At 36.7% G+C, this 13,348-nt stretch overlaps 1 protein-coding gene across 1 annotated transcript in view; it reads right to left on the reverse strand.

The window, feature by feature from the left end:
• Positions 1-13,348, reverse strand: part of Taok1 (TAO kinase 1) — a gene marked incomplete in the record, with an annotated part of 137,524 nt that overhangs the window by 7,338 nt on the left and 116,838 nt on the right. Inside the window, 2 exon segments of the mRNA XM_013503358.1 lie at positions 8,778-8,960; positions 10,420-10,632. Of these exon segments, the coding sequence (XP_013358812.1) occupies positions 8,778-8,960; positions 10,420-10,632 (396 nt within the window).

The following is a 13,348-nucleotide window of genomic DNA, read 5'->3' on the forward strand; positions in this document are numbered from 1 at the left end:
AAAGGGTCTCACTACATAGTTCAAGTTCAGGTTGGCCCTGAACTCACTGCATAGCCCAGGCTGGTCTCAAACTCATGGTGATCCTCCTGCCTCAGCTCCTGAGTAGGATTACAGGTATGCATCACCATACCTAGCTTTCTAATAAAATAGTGTTGTAGGAATAGACAAGTAGATTAGTGAAGTGAAAATAGGATTAAGATCTTAGTTTGTAGGTCTTTAATGAAGAATAAGGATAGGGTTATAGCATACTTGTGTAACATACTAAGCCCTAGATTTGATCACTAACACTGTCAAAAAGAATAAGAATTGGACTATACATAATGAGAAATTAATGGGTTGGGTGGTCATCGTAATCCATTTTGGAAAACTGGAAATTACAAACTCATTTATTACAGGCAAATATAGTTAACTATATAAAAATAAATAATTTATATTAAAAAATATTCAATAAAACCCATTTTTTAAGCCTTGAAGAGCCTTTTCCTGAATGACCAGACTCACAATACCTGAATCTGCTAATATAAATAATAACTGAAAACTGGGACTAGACAGTATATATTTCTTAATGTAATCGATACAAAAGTACACAATAACCATTCTGAAAAGTCCTTGTGAAAAGCTTAATAGGAAAAAAAACTGAACCTAAATATAATCATGCCTTTTGATCTAACTACCAGTTCACAGGAAATATTAATTATAGGAGAGAGGAAAATACTAAATGACACCATGAAGATGCAATCTAGAATGAATGGATGCATTTGTTTGTTTGTTTGTAAAAATCAAATTGGGAATTGAACTCAGGACCTCACACTTGCTAGGCAGGCACTGCACCACTGAGCTAAGTCCCCAGCCCCCAAATCTAGAATTTAGATACTTCTACAATCCACAATTTAAAAATTGAGGGGAGGGGAATAACTGTTACAGACTAAAACCTGGAAGGCAATTAACCAAATGTACTGTATGGATCTTCTTTGGGCCTCAATCCAAATAAACCAATTATAAAGAAAACTTTTTTTTTTTAAATAACAGGAAATTTACACATTAAATAAACAGAAATACTAACTTTGGTAGATGCCACAATCGAAATATGCTTAAGATCACTGTAATTAATGTAAGACCAAAACATCCCATCTGTATTTAAGAGTGAAATTATACTATACTGGCATATTTTTAAAAATCCTATACACTACCCCCCACAAAAGGTGTTGAGGAGTGAGAAAAATAATCTGTAAAATATTAATTGTTGAAGCTGGATGAGGAATACTTAGGGATTTCCTTGTACTAGTATTCCTACTTTTGTGAAAACTGAAATTTTCCATGGTTAAATGTTTTTAAAAATCGTAAAACGATTTTGTAGGGATGACGGAAGGGAAGGGGAAAGAGATAGGGCGCTAACAAGGATGAAAATAATCAAAATAGGGCTGGGGATTTAGCTCAGCAACACAGCTCCTGCCTGGCAAGCGCCAGGTCGTCAGTTCGATTCCCAATACTGCAAAAAAAAAAAAAACAAAAAACAAAACAAAACAAAAAATCAAAAAAAATAATCAAAATATATGCATGTACCAATACAAGTCTCATTATTCTGTATTACTAATATGCACCAATAAAATTTTATGTAAAGATGCATTCAATTATCATTTTTTGTTTTGTTTTGTTTTAGTTAAACACCAGAACCTCCCAAAGGCTAAGGAGGCATTCTCCCACTGAGCTACATCCCCACCCCAAATCATAGTGGTGTTTTGGTGCTAGTCATTAACTGGTTCTGGGAGGTTTGATTAGTACCAAAATCAGTGAGTACCAAACTCTTTCGGTTGGAAAGAATGGTGAGTCACAAAGCAATGGACACCCACAAATTCTAGCTTGTATGTTGGGCACCAAAAAAAAAAAAAGAGTACCAGAGCAAAATTTTTCTATGAGAATGTGTCAAGTACCATATTCAGCAAGTTTCAAAGCAGTTTCAGAGCATCAAATTATGACCATATCAGGTTTCAAGGCATCTGAGGACTTGTATCAATACTCATTAATCTACAGAAATCTAGTTCAATAAGTATGTTTAATTTTTATGTATCAACTTTATACAGTACCCTTTGTATACCCTTTTACTTAGCACTGGAAGCACATAACAATTAGAAACTGCTTTAGAATATGGTAAGATATAATAACAGATTTATAAGAATGGAATGATTCACTCTATAGAGGAGGGAAAAGGAGGTAAGTCTACTTAAAGAAGATGGTATATAGATTAGATTTTTTGTTTTTTTGTTTTGTTTTTTTGGGTTTTTCTCCGGTACCGGGAACCGAACTCACGGCCTTGCACTTGCCAGGCAGGTGCTTTTGCCGCTGAGGCTAAGTCCCCAGCCCCATAGATTAGATTTTAAAAGATTAGAAGAGCTGGGCACAGTGGCACACACACCTGAAGCCTGTATTTCCAGCACTTGGGAGGCTAAGGCAGGAGGAATGCTATGTGAGTTTAAGACCAGCTTGGGCTACACAGTAAATTCAAGGTCAGTCTTAACTGCACAGTGAGACCCTGTCTAAAAAGAAAATAATAAATGATTGAATAAAGTAATGAATGAATGAATGAATGAATGAAAGTATATTAGAAGTTAATCCAGAGGCTGGGGATTTAGCTCAGCAGCACAGCGCCTGCCTGGCAAGCACAAGGTCGTGAGTTCAATTCCCGGTACCAGAAAAAAACCAAGAAGAAGTTAATCCTAAACACAAGGTGGGGAAAAGACATTTTTATCACAGGAAATACATGTAAAGGCCTGGAGAAATGGTAAGTGTTTGGCAGCTGGGTGTGGTAGCACACGCCTGTAATCCCAGCGCTCAGGAGGCTGAGGCAGGTCGATCACTGCAAATTCGAGGCCAGCCTGGACTACAAAGTGAGCTCAAGGCCAGCCTAAACTGACCCTGTCTAAAAAAAGACAAAAAAAAAAAAGTGAGGAAGTATAAACAGGTCAGAATGGATTGGAGTAAGAAGAGCTTAAAAATCAGTGTTCCATGTATAAAAGTGTTCTAAAACATTCTTAGATAATGCATTTTATATGAAAGTTGAAGACAGATTCAACATGAATTTTTCTGAGGGAAAGATTTAAACTGTTAACTGGGGTGATTTCTCAATGGTAGGATTAAGGATAAATCTTTAGTTATGTATCCTTATATTTTCCAAGTTTTAAAACTTGGCAAATAATTAAAATCATAGGTCTTGGGATGTGGCTCAGTGGTAGACCACTGGCCTAGCATGTACAAAGCCCCAAATTCAATTCCTAGTACCACAGAAAGATGGGAGAGGGAGAAGGGGAGGGGGAAGGGGAGAGGGAGAGGAGAAAATTCCTATCTCTATAAAATACTAAATTTGGTCAGGCACAGTGGTGCACACCTGCAATTTCAGCTACTCAGGAGGCTAATGCGGAAGGACTGAAAGATTAAGTCCCAGCCTAGGGCAATTTAGTAACTCAATGAGACCCTGTCTCAAATTAAAAAATAAGGTTGAGAACCTGTAATCTCAGTACTCTGTGAGGTACAAACAAGAGGACTGTTAAGTTTAAGCCCACCTTGGGCAACTTAATGACTCCACAGAATTGTCTCAAAATAAAAATTATTTAAAAAGGTCTGGGGATGCAGCTCAGTGCAAAAGCCCTTGGTTCGATTCCCAGTACTGGGGTAAAAAATAAAAGAAATCATACAGAATAAAATCTACATTATCTGTAAGGAATCAAGAATTTTAGTTTTTTTTTCAAACATTTTATGTGTAAAAATCTCAAAAATCCATGCACTAAAAATATTAATTCAAGAGATACAATAAATGATGGCAATGTGGAAAGTATATAAATGATCTGAATAAGTGAAGGTAAAAAATTTGAACATATTAATGCTTATTAATATTTTATGCAATGAGCACTGTTTCAATTTTGTTTGCTGCTAAGTTTTGTCATGTTAAAAAAAGGAGGGACACCCCCCCCCCCGTGCTAGGGCTTAAACACAAGAACTCAGGAACCTGTGCATGATAGAATTTTTCCATTACATGAAATTCAAGGGATTGTTACACATGCCTATAATCCCAGCACTTTGGAGACTGAAGCAGGAGGATCACAAGTTTGAGCCCAGGCTGAGCAACTTAGCAAGACTTTGTCTCAAAACATAAAAAATCCAAAACCAAACAAAAAACATGAAAAAAGAGCCAGGGAATGCAGCTCAGTCATAGAGCCTTTGCCTAGCATATGTGAGGCCCTGGGTTCAATCCCCCTCCAAACTAAGATTTATGATAGGGTACATTAAATCTTGTTTCTTTTAAAGCATATTATTAATGTAAAATAGAAAAGTGGTTTCATTCAGCTGATATAGTTACATAATTAAATTTTCAAGAGGTTTTCTCAACCTAATGTGATCTTTTTGTGTGAATACAAAAAGAAAGTTCTGGTAAGATGTTTTAATTTCTAATTCATAAACACTATTAACCAAGATGTGGCTATTAAGTGAAATGCCAAGAGAAAATTAAAAGAGAAGGTTTTTTAAAAGGCCATCTATATTACTTTTCATATGTGTGTAAAAGTCACATGAAATTTAACATTTACTATTGTTAACCAGCTCAAAATTTAATGTAAATGATAAGAAAAGTTGAAATAAAACTTCATGGGCTATCATGTAGCTCAGTGATATTTACCTAGCATTAGTATCTGTAAGGCTCTGTTTCATTTCCAGCACCCTCAAAAAACAAAGCTGAAGTTCACGCATGGTGGCACATGTCCATAATCCCAGCACTTGGGAGGCTGTGGCAGGAGGATCACCACAAGTTTGAGACCAGCCTGAGCTACATAGTGAGTTCAAGGCCTTCCTAAACTACATTGTATGAAGCTGTCCAACAAAATAAAACAAAACATAAAACACACACACACACACACACACACGCACACACACACAATATGAAACTCAAGACTACATGTACAAATGCAGCTTGTGGGGCTGGGGATTTAGCTCAGCAGCAAAAAGCGCCTGCCTGGCAAGCGCAAGGTCGTGAGTTCGGTTCCCGGTACCGGAGAAAAACCAAAAACCAAAAACCAAAAAAAAAAAAAAAAAAAATGCAGCTTGTTTTGTTGGTGTCTCAACCTAAAGGGATAATTCACACTTTTCTACTTCTATTTATTTTTAGATAACTGTTTAACTGTTTCTTATCTGTGCAACCAGTATTTAAAAAAGTACAGAAAATATAACTGTTACTGTTTAGTGAAGTTTTTTATTTCCTAGTGTTGGCCTTATACATGTTTAGCAGTAGAGCACATGCTCTACTACTGAGTAAAACCCCTGTATACAATTTTTCAGTTATTTAAAGAGGTACATAGTCTTGGCAACTTACAATCGACCTCAGATTGCCGTATAGTCATATACATCATTTGAAATACAAACAGCTCTAAAAATCAGCTAACATCTTAAAGCACTATAGATCTATCAAACCACTGTTTGTTTATTTGGTACTAGGCACTGAACCCAGGGCCTTCTCACTAAGCCTTTTCTCCCGTACCCTTTTTGAGACAAGGCCTCACTAAGTTGTTAAACTGTCCAGGTGGAGCTTGAACTTGCAATTCTTTCACCTCAGCCTCCCAGAGTCCTGAGATTACAGGAGGGCATCATCATGACTCATTTCTTTTATTCTTTTAAATACTAAGTAATCTTATGTATTTTTCTATTATCAAAGTGATATAAATTATATTTGAAAAAAAGAAAAACCTGTCTGGCATGGTGGCTCATGGCTGTAATCCCAGTACTTGGGAGGCTGGAGCCGGAGGAGTGCCATGAGTTTGAGCCAGCCTGGGGCATATAGTGAGTTCAAGGCCAGCATAACATAGCAAGACACTGTCTCAATAAACAAACCAAAACAAACGAAGAGGAATCAACTTATCATACAAATATAGCCACTACTAACATTACTTCAGTAAGTATAATCCGTCTTTCCCTTTTATTTAAACCATAAACATTTTCCCATGTTAATACCTTCTTGTTTGGTAGCTACTGTTTAAATGGCTGATTAAGATTTTATTAGTGGGGCTGGGAATACAGTATAGCTCAGTGCAAGGTACTGGCTTTAATCTCCAGTACTGGGAAGAGGAAAACAGACTTTATTGGTAACTTGGTCCTATATACTTAAATTATATTTCTATTTTAGATGATTAGGTTATTTTAAGCTACTATAAAATGTGTACAGTTAACATATATATGCATATTGTTTTCTCTATATTTTGATTTTTCTTTAGAATAACTTCTCAAAATTTTCAATGGTTAACATTTCAAAGCCTCAATATACACCTCTATCTTACTAGTTTTAAAATGCATTAGCAATGTATACAGTGCCATTGCATCTTCAAAGGAACTGTTTTTATGTCCACATTGTACTAGAGTTTGTATAACATGTAGGCCTTATTTCATGTACTGAAGTAGGACTATACCTAAGGTGCTAATTATAAACCACTAGGTGGAGCTAAAATTACAACCATAATATTTTATATTATTTACCTATCTACCATCCACAATATTCTTTCTGTCAGTCAATCTATCTACCCATCCATCCATCCATCCATCATTTATCAATACTGAGTGAACCAACACCAACTCATTGAGCTACATTCACAGCCCTTTCAATTTTTTTTTTTTTTTTTTTTTTTTGAGATAATGTCATACTAAGCTGCAACTTGTGATCCTTCTACATCATCAGTATGCTAGAATGCTTGCCTGGATTACAGGCATGTACTACCATACCCAGATACAACCATAATTTAACAGTACCCATTATTTCTCTCACAACACTATTTGTGAAATACTATAGAAAATTATCCTTTAGTGGTAACTTTGAAGCATAAGAGACAAAATTTTAAATATGAAAGTTGGAAGCAGACATATGGGACAAATACGACTTTTCAAAATTTTTATGTTTCTATCCTTCCCAACTTGGATGAAAAACATCATTGAGATAACTTCTAGAAGCCAAGCACCTTAAAAGAACCCAATAATAAAAACAGCTGTGCAAGCCAGGTGTGGTAGTGCACACCTGTAACCCTAGAAGTTGGGAGGCTGAGGCAGAAGGATCATTGCAAGTTCGAGACCAGCCTGAGCTACAAAGCTCAAGACCAGTCTAAACTACATAGTGAGACCCTGTCTCAAAAAAGACAGCTGTGCTACAAAAGTAGACACATTCTTGTATAATTTTTATGTTTCTATGTATTATTTAAAAATAAATGTAAACCAGAGATTTAGCTCAGTGGCACAATACCTGCCTGGCAAGCGTGAGGTCCTGAGTTTAATTCCCAGTACCAAAAAAAAAAAAGAACCTATAACAAAAACCCACAATAAATTTAAAGAAAAAAAAAAAAAGTAAGCAAGCTGGACTTGGTGGCACTTGCTAGTAATACTGTCACTCTGAAAGGCTGAAGCAGGGGGGATTCCAAGTTTGAGACTAGCCTGAGCAACTTAGCAGTTTAGTGAGAACCTATCTTTTTAAAAGGATATAGCCCAGTGGCAAAAGTGCCTGCCTCGCAAGCGCAAGGTCCTAAATTCCAGTACCAAAACAAAACAAAACAAAACCAAAAAAAAGAGTGGGGGCCAGGAATCTAGCTCAGTGTAAAAGGTCCTGAGTTCAATCCATAGCACCACCACTTACAAAAAAGATGGGATTTTTAATTTAATAAGGCATTCTATTTTTATCACAAGAATTACAGGAAACAAGAGGAAAACCCACAGGCCCTATGGTCCAGAAAGTTTGAGAAACATTGTCCAGAAACAAAGTTCGAGAAACATTGTCCAGAAACAGTGACAACTTTAGGAAGATCAATAGACAACATTCAATAACAATACCCAAAGGACCTGAGACTCTACATCAGCTGTTGGGAATGTATGACTCAAGAATTTCGGACACAGCTCTGAATCCTGGATACAACTCACATTCTATCATTTCTTACACTGAATGACTTACCTCTTTTTACCTCTCAAAATGTTCTATCACCCTTTCCCCAGAACACATATACACATATATTTCTTAGTATGCTGAATTGGGGTGGGTCTATCCCAATTCTTTTTTTTTTGGTCTTTCTGAGACAGGGTCTCGCTATGCAGTTCAGGCTGGCCTTGAGTTTACTTTGTAGCCCAGGCTGGTCTCGAACTTCCAACGATCCTCCTGCCTCAGTCTCCTGAGTGCTGGGATTACAAGCGTGCGCCACCACGCCCGGCCCTATTCTCTAATATATCTGACAAAGAATAAGTCAGAAATAAAGATGTATCCAGATGTCACATTTTTCAGCTTGACTTCACCTGTATGAAGCTGGTTTTACATTCTGCCCCTTAGTAATCATCCACCAACCTGTATAGTTCCAGGCCAAAGTGTATAAGTACAGTATATATTCCTTATCCTTTGTCCCTGCCTCTCCCAGGCAATTACTGCACTTCTTTTTCTTCACTATTTAAATCTTTCTTAGGTAGAGCTAGAGACATAAAAAAAGAGATGAACATGGAACTGGACTACTACTCTCACAATTATCTTCACATATTCTCATATTCTCTCTCTAGCAATCACTACTTAACTAATTTCCTTTCTTTTTAGGACTCAGTAATTGTAAGATTAGCGAATTAATAATTTTAAAGACCCCCCAAAAAACCCACTACCAAACTAGAATTAAGGAAATATGGTACTGTGAAAGAAATGTAACCTCTGTCAATATAAGAATGTACTTACAAAATGCTTTTGATAAAAGCAAATACTTCAACAATCATTTTCTTTCTATTATTTATACCTTTTGTTCTAGGAGTGCCCTGCGGAGGGAGACCCTCTGTTCAAGCTCCCGAAGCTCTCGATCATGTTGTGCCTCAGCCTGCATCTTGATTTTGCTCTGATATGCATTCAACAGCTCCAATTCTTGCTGCAGCTGCATCTTCAAAACCTGGCACTCTGCTTCCTGTGCTTCATCCAAACGCAGCTGAGAAAGAAAACATATAGCCTACTGTGAGCTATCCATTCAGGACATATGGAAATGAGGAAGAATACAAGAGACAGACTATTCTTTTCTAGGCAACACAACTGTTCTCTCTTTTATCTTGGAATGAATATCTCTCAAAATAAAAAGGGACAATAACCAGTGATGACATTATGAAAATAAAGCCATCATAAGCTATTTGGACAATGCCTGAATAACTACTCTCTTCTTAAAGAGAAACCTTTGGTGATATAAAACTCTTGACTCTTTTTCTTCCTTAGTGGAAACAAACTATAGGACAGAGATCAGCAAATTACAGCTTATAAACCAAATCCTGGAAGGCATTTGTTTTGTTTTGTTATAGCCTACTCGCTAAGAATATTTTGAAATGGTTGCATTTTAAATAATTTTATAAATAATCACACAACATCCTTGATTTTGCCTCCTGGTCTGCAAAGCCTAAAATATTCATTATCTGGCCCATTAAGAAAAAGTTTGCAAAGTATTTCATATTTGCACTCATATGTAACCATTTTTACTCCCAATACTATACAGCACACACCCTGACCCCAGCACTGGAGATTGAATCTATCACCTTTTATCTTTGCACTAAGATACTTTACGTGCCCGACCCTTTTTATTTTTAATTTTGAGGCAAGATTTCCACTAAGTTGCTAAATTGTCCAGGGTGGGTTTGAAATTGGCAATCCTCCTGCTTCAGTCTCCCAGAGTACTAAGATTACAGGCATGTGCCACCATACCTGTCTTATAATACTACTTTTCAGCCATAGTTTACCAAAGCTCCTGTTTTAATGTTGATAAGCTATTGGGATCTATTCCTCTAAGGAGCTCACATAAAACCTCACTCTATACGCATCATGACATTTCCAAGCAAGGCTGACAGCAGGAAGAATATGGACTGCCATTTCCCTAGTTTCACAAGAGCTATCATTTCTACCATCCATCCATCCATCCATCCATCCATCCATCCATCCATCCATTTATTTATTTACACTAAGAACTGAATCAAAGACCTTAAGCATGCTAGATCACTGAGCTATACCAATGTACATTCCCAGCCCCCAACTCCTTTTTAAAATTTTGAGGCAGGGTCCTGCTAAATTGCTTAGGTTGGCCTACAATTTAGGATCGTCCTGCCTTAGCTTCCCAAGTAGCTGAGATTACAGGCATGTGCTATTATCACTCCTAGCTTTTTTTTTTGTCTTTTTGAGACAGGGTCTTCCTATGCAGTTCAGGCTGGCCTTGAGCTCACTCTGTAGCCCATGCTGGTCTCGAACTCACAATGATCCTCCTGCCTCAGCCTCCCAAGTGCTGGAATTACAGGTGTGCGCCACCACACCCAGCTCCTAGCTTCTAATTAATATTTTACTTGTGGAATTTCATGCAGGTGATAGAAGTAAAGAGGCACTAAATTTGTTTTGCCTAAACAAAGCAAACTCACGGCCTGTGTAGAGAGCATTTCATTAATGCTATGATCATACTGCTCAGCCAGGATGGCTAACTTCCGAGTCTGCTCCTCCTTGAGTCTTTTCAGAACAGCCTTGTGTTCGCTCTTTGGTGTGGTCTCCAGTAGGTGATTTCTTAATGCTTTGTACTGCCTGGTTTGGATTTTGCAGGTATCCTGAAACTGTTTTTTTATTTGGAGTTCTTTAGACTGGGAAGACAAAAAACATAGGTGTATATCAGATTTAATATATAGTGTTTGGTATACCTTATACTTATTTATATACAAATAAAGGCTCATAAGAAAAAGTGAAAGAGAATTCAACAAGGTCAGATGGTAAAGTTACAGGTGTTTTTGCATGTGACTATTGGGCCAAACTACTGGATTCTATGCAATTTTACAACAAAACCTCTAATTCATCAGAAGACCTCAAGCTAACATTTTTTCACTAGTAAATTTATTGACAAATAAATATTAAAATTTATTTTGAAAAGCATTTTTAAAAACTTTATTTTGATTACTATGTATATTCATGCCAAAAATCAAGTTTATTCCCATGAATTAAGTATAGTATACTCAAATCATTTGAGTGGGAAGGCAAATTTTATCAGATATCTCAGGCAGAAAATAAAACACATTTTTTCGGCTCTTTAACTGAAACACTTTGCTCCAATTTCTTTTAATAACAATTTTAACTTCAACTACATAATGTATAACAGACTACTTTTTGTGTGATCTATATATCAAACTTGAGATTGACTTGAAAGTCTGTATTAGTAACTAATATTGTTATTCTATTCTTTTCCTTAAGAGAATAAACTAGGTAGAAATATATTTACTAATAGTTTACTCTTTAATATCACAAGCAACACTGAAAGTGAACTTTTCAAAGGTGAATAAAAATGATGAAGCACAGCAAGGGCAGTCTTCTTCTTGGGGTGGTAACAGACAGACTGTATAAACACTTCTGAAATAATCTGAGTTTACAGGCAGAAGGCTTTATCTTCTGGTTACTCATGGTTTTTAAAAACTTAGAAGTTTTTAAGAACTTAGGTTTTTAAAAAGTTTTAATAAGATGGACTTCTGTTAAGGTATATTGGTTGAGCCTATAAGTAAGAATATATTCATTTACTACACAGTGGCAGAATTTAGAGTTGAAATTATTTTACTTTAATACAAATACTTTTTTTTGGTTGAGACAGGGTCTTGCTATGTAGTTCAGGCTGGCCTCAACTCAAAGCAATCCTTCATTCTCAGCCTTCTGAGTGATGGGATTACAGGTCTGCGCCACTACACCCAGCCTAATACTGACCAACTGGTTGACTCAGGATACATACAACAAATGCACATATGATCAAATGTACACACTTGTTTAGGAAAAGTACCTCCACTGCTATCGTATTACATTAGTTTTAATAGTTCCATAGTTTTAACCAACTGAGGCAGCAGGACCTACGCATGTATCTATTTATTACATGAAAGGTGAAGAAATAACTAGCCAGAAAGGACTCTTGGTTTAGCAATGCTTAGTAGTGCTACTCTTAAATACTGTTCCTGGTTAGCAAAGTTCTTTCAAGTGCTTCCAGTGAAATGGAACAATGAAATATGGACATTCTCTTCTGCCTCTTATAATAGCCTCTATTCTTTAAAAAATCAAAAAAACCCCTTTTAATGTGAAAAGCAAACTGCAGTAATTCCATGAGTTGTTTTCTTTTTTTTTTTCTTTTGGTCTTTTTGAGACAGGATCTTGCTATGCAGTTCAGGCTGGCGTTGAGCTCACTTTGTAGCCCAGGCTGGTCTTGAACTCCAAATGAACTTACCCTCCTGCCTCAGCCTCCCAAGTGCTGGGATTATAAGCAAGTGCCACCACACCTGGCCCCTGAGTCATTCCTAATCAGACAAAAAAACTTGGAAAATTTTTCAAGGGTTAAGATTAGTGCTTATACCACAAAGCTTGACTGTAGTGAAAATAAGATGAATGTAATAGTTATTTCTGCTCATATAATACTGACAAAATGATCACATGGATAGCACCTGAAGAAGCGGTAGTTTTTTTACCCAATTCATTTAATTATTTTGTTTGTTTGTTTTTTGGTTTTTCGGTTTTTCTCCGGTACCAGGAACCGAACTCACGACCTTGCGCTTGCCAGGCAGGCGCTTTTGCCGCTGAGCTAAATCCCCAGCCCCTCAATTCATTTAATTAAAACACTACTCATCCCTCACAAACCCTAAATTATATACAAGTGCCAAACTAAAGTCTTTTCTTCTCCAATTTAATGTTTTACAGACAGTTGGACTATTACTTAGGTAAATACAAATGGGATGATTTGATCTAATGATTTTTTTCCAAATTAACCGAGTAATAGGTAAATGTAAATAAAGTGATTTTAATTTCCTTTAAAAAAATTTCCCACTAGAGTAAAACTCTGAAATCATTTGTCATTGGAAAAAGACATTTGTGAAAGTCTGACTACAATTGTGAAACATTATTTTTTCCTTACTTTTCATGTAGTATCTGAAAACACCAGATTACTTTTTACAAGCTTTCAAACTAAAAGGGCCTAAGAACAGGACACAGAAAGGGCTAAAGTCAAAGAACTATTCATCACCCATGCCCCAGAGAAATGTTATATCACCTTTGCATATTATTAGAGAAAACTAATAAGCCTTTAGTCTGGTTTACTCCTGAGTGCTGCTAGCTTTAAAACTATAATTAATTTCACAGACTTGTTGTTTTAAAAATCTTTGGTGGGGGGCTGGGGATTTAGCTCAGCGGCAAAGCGCCTGCCTGGCAAGCGCAAGGTTGTGAGTTCGGTTCCCAGTACCGGAGAAAAACCAAAAAAAAAAACCAAAAAACAAATAAACTTAGCTTTGGGGCTGGGGATTTAGCTCAGCGGCAAAAGCGCCTGCCTGGCAAGTGCAAGGT

This window comes from Chinchilla lanigera, unplaced genomic scaffold, assembly GCF_000276665.1.
Source record: "Chinchilla lanigera isolate Chin_1 unplaced genomic scaffold, ChiLan1.0 scaffold00080, whole genome shotgun sequence".
NCBI lineage: Eukaryota > Metazoa > Chordata > Mammalia > Rodentia > Chinchillidae > Chinchilla > Chinchilla lanigera.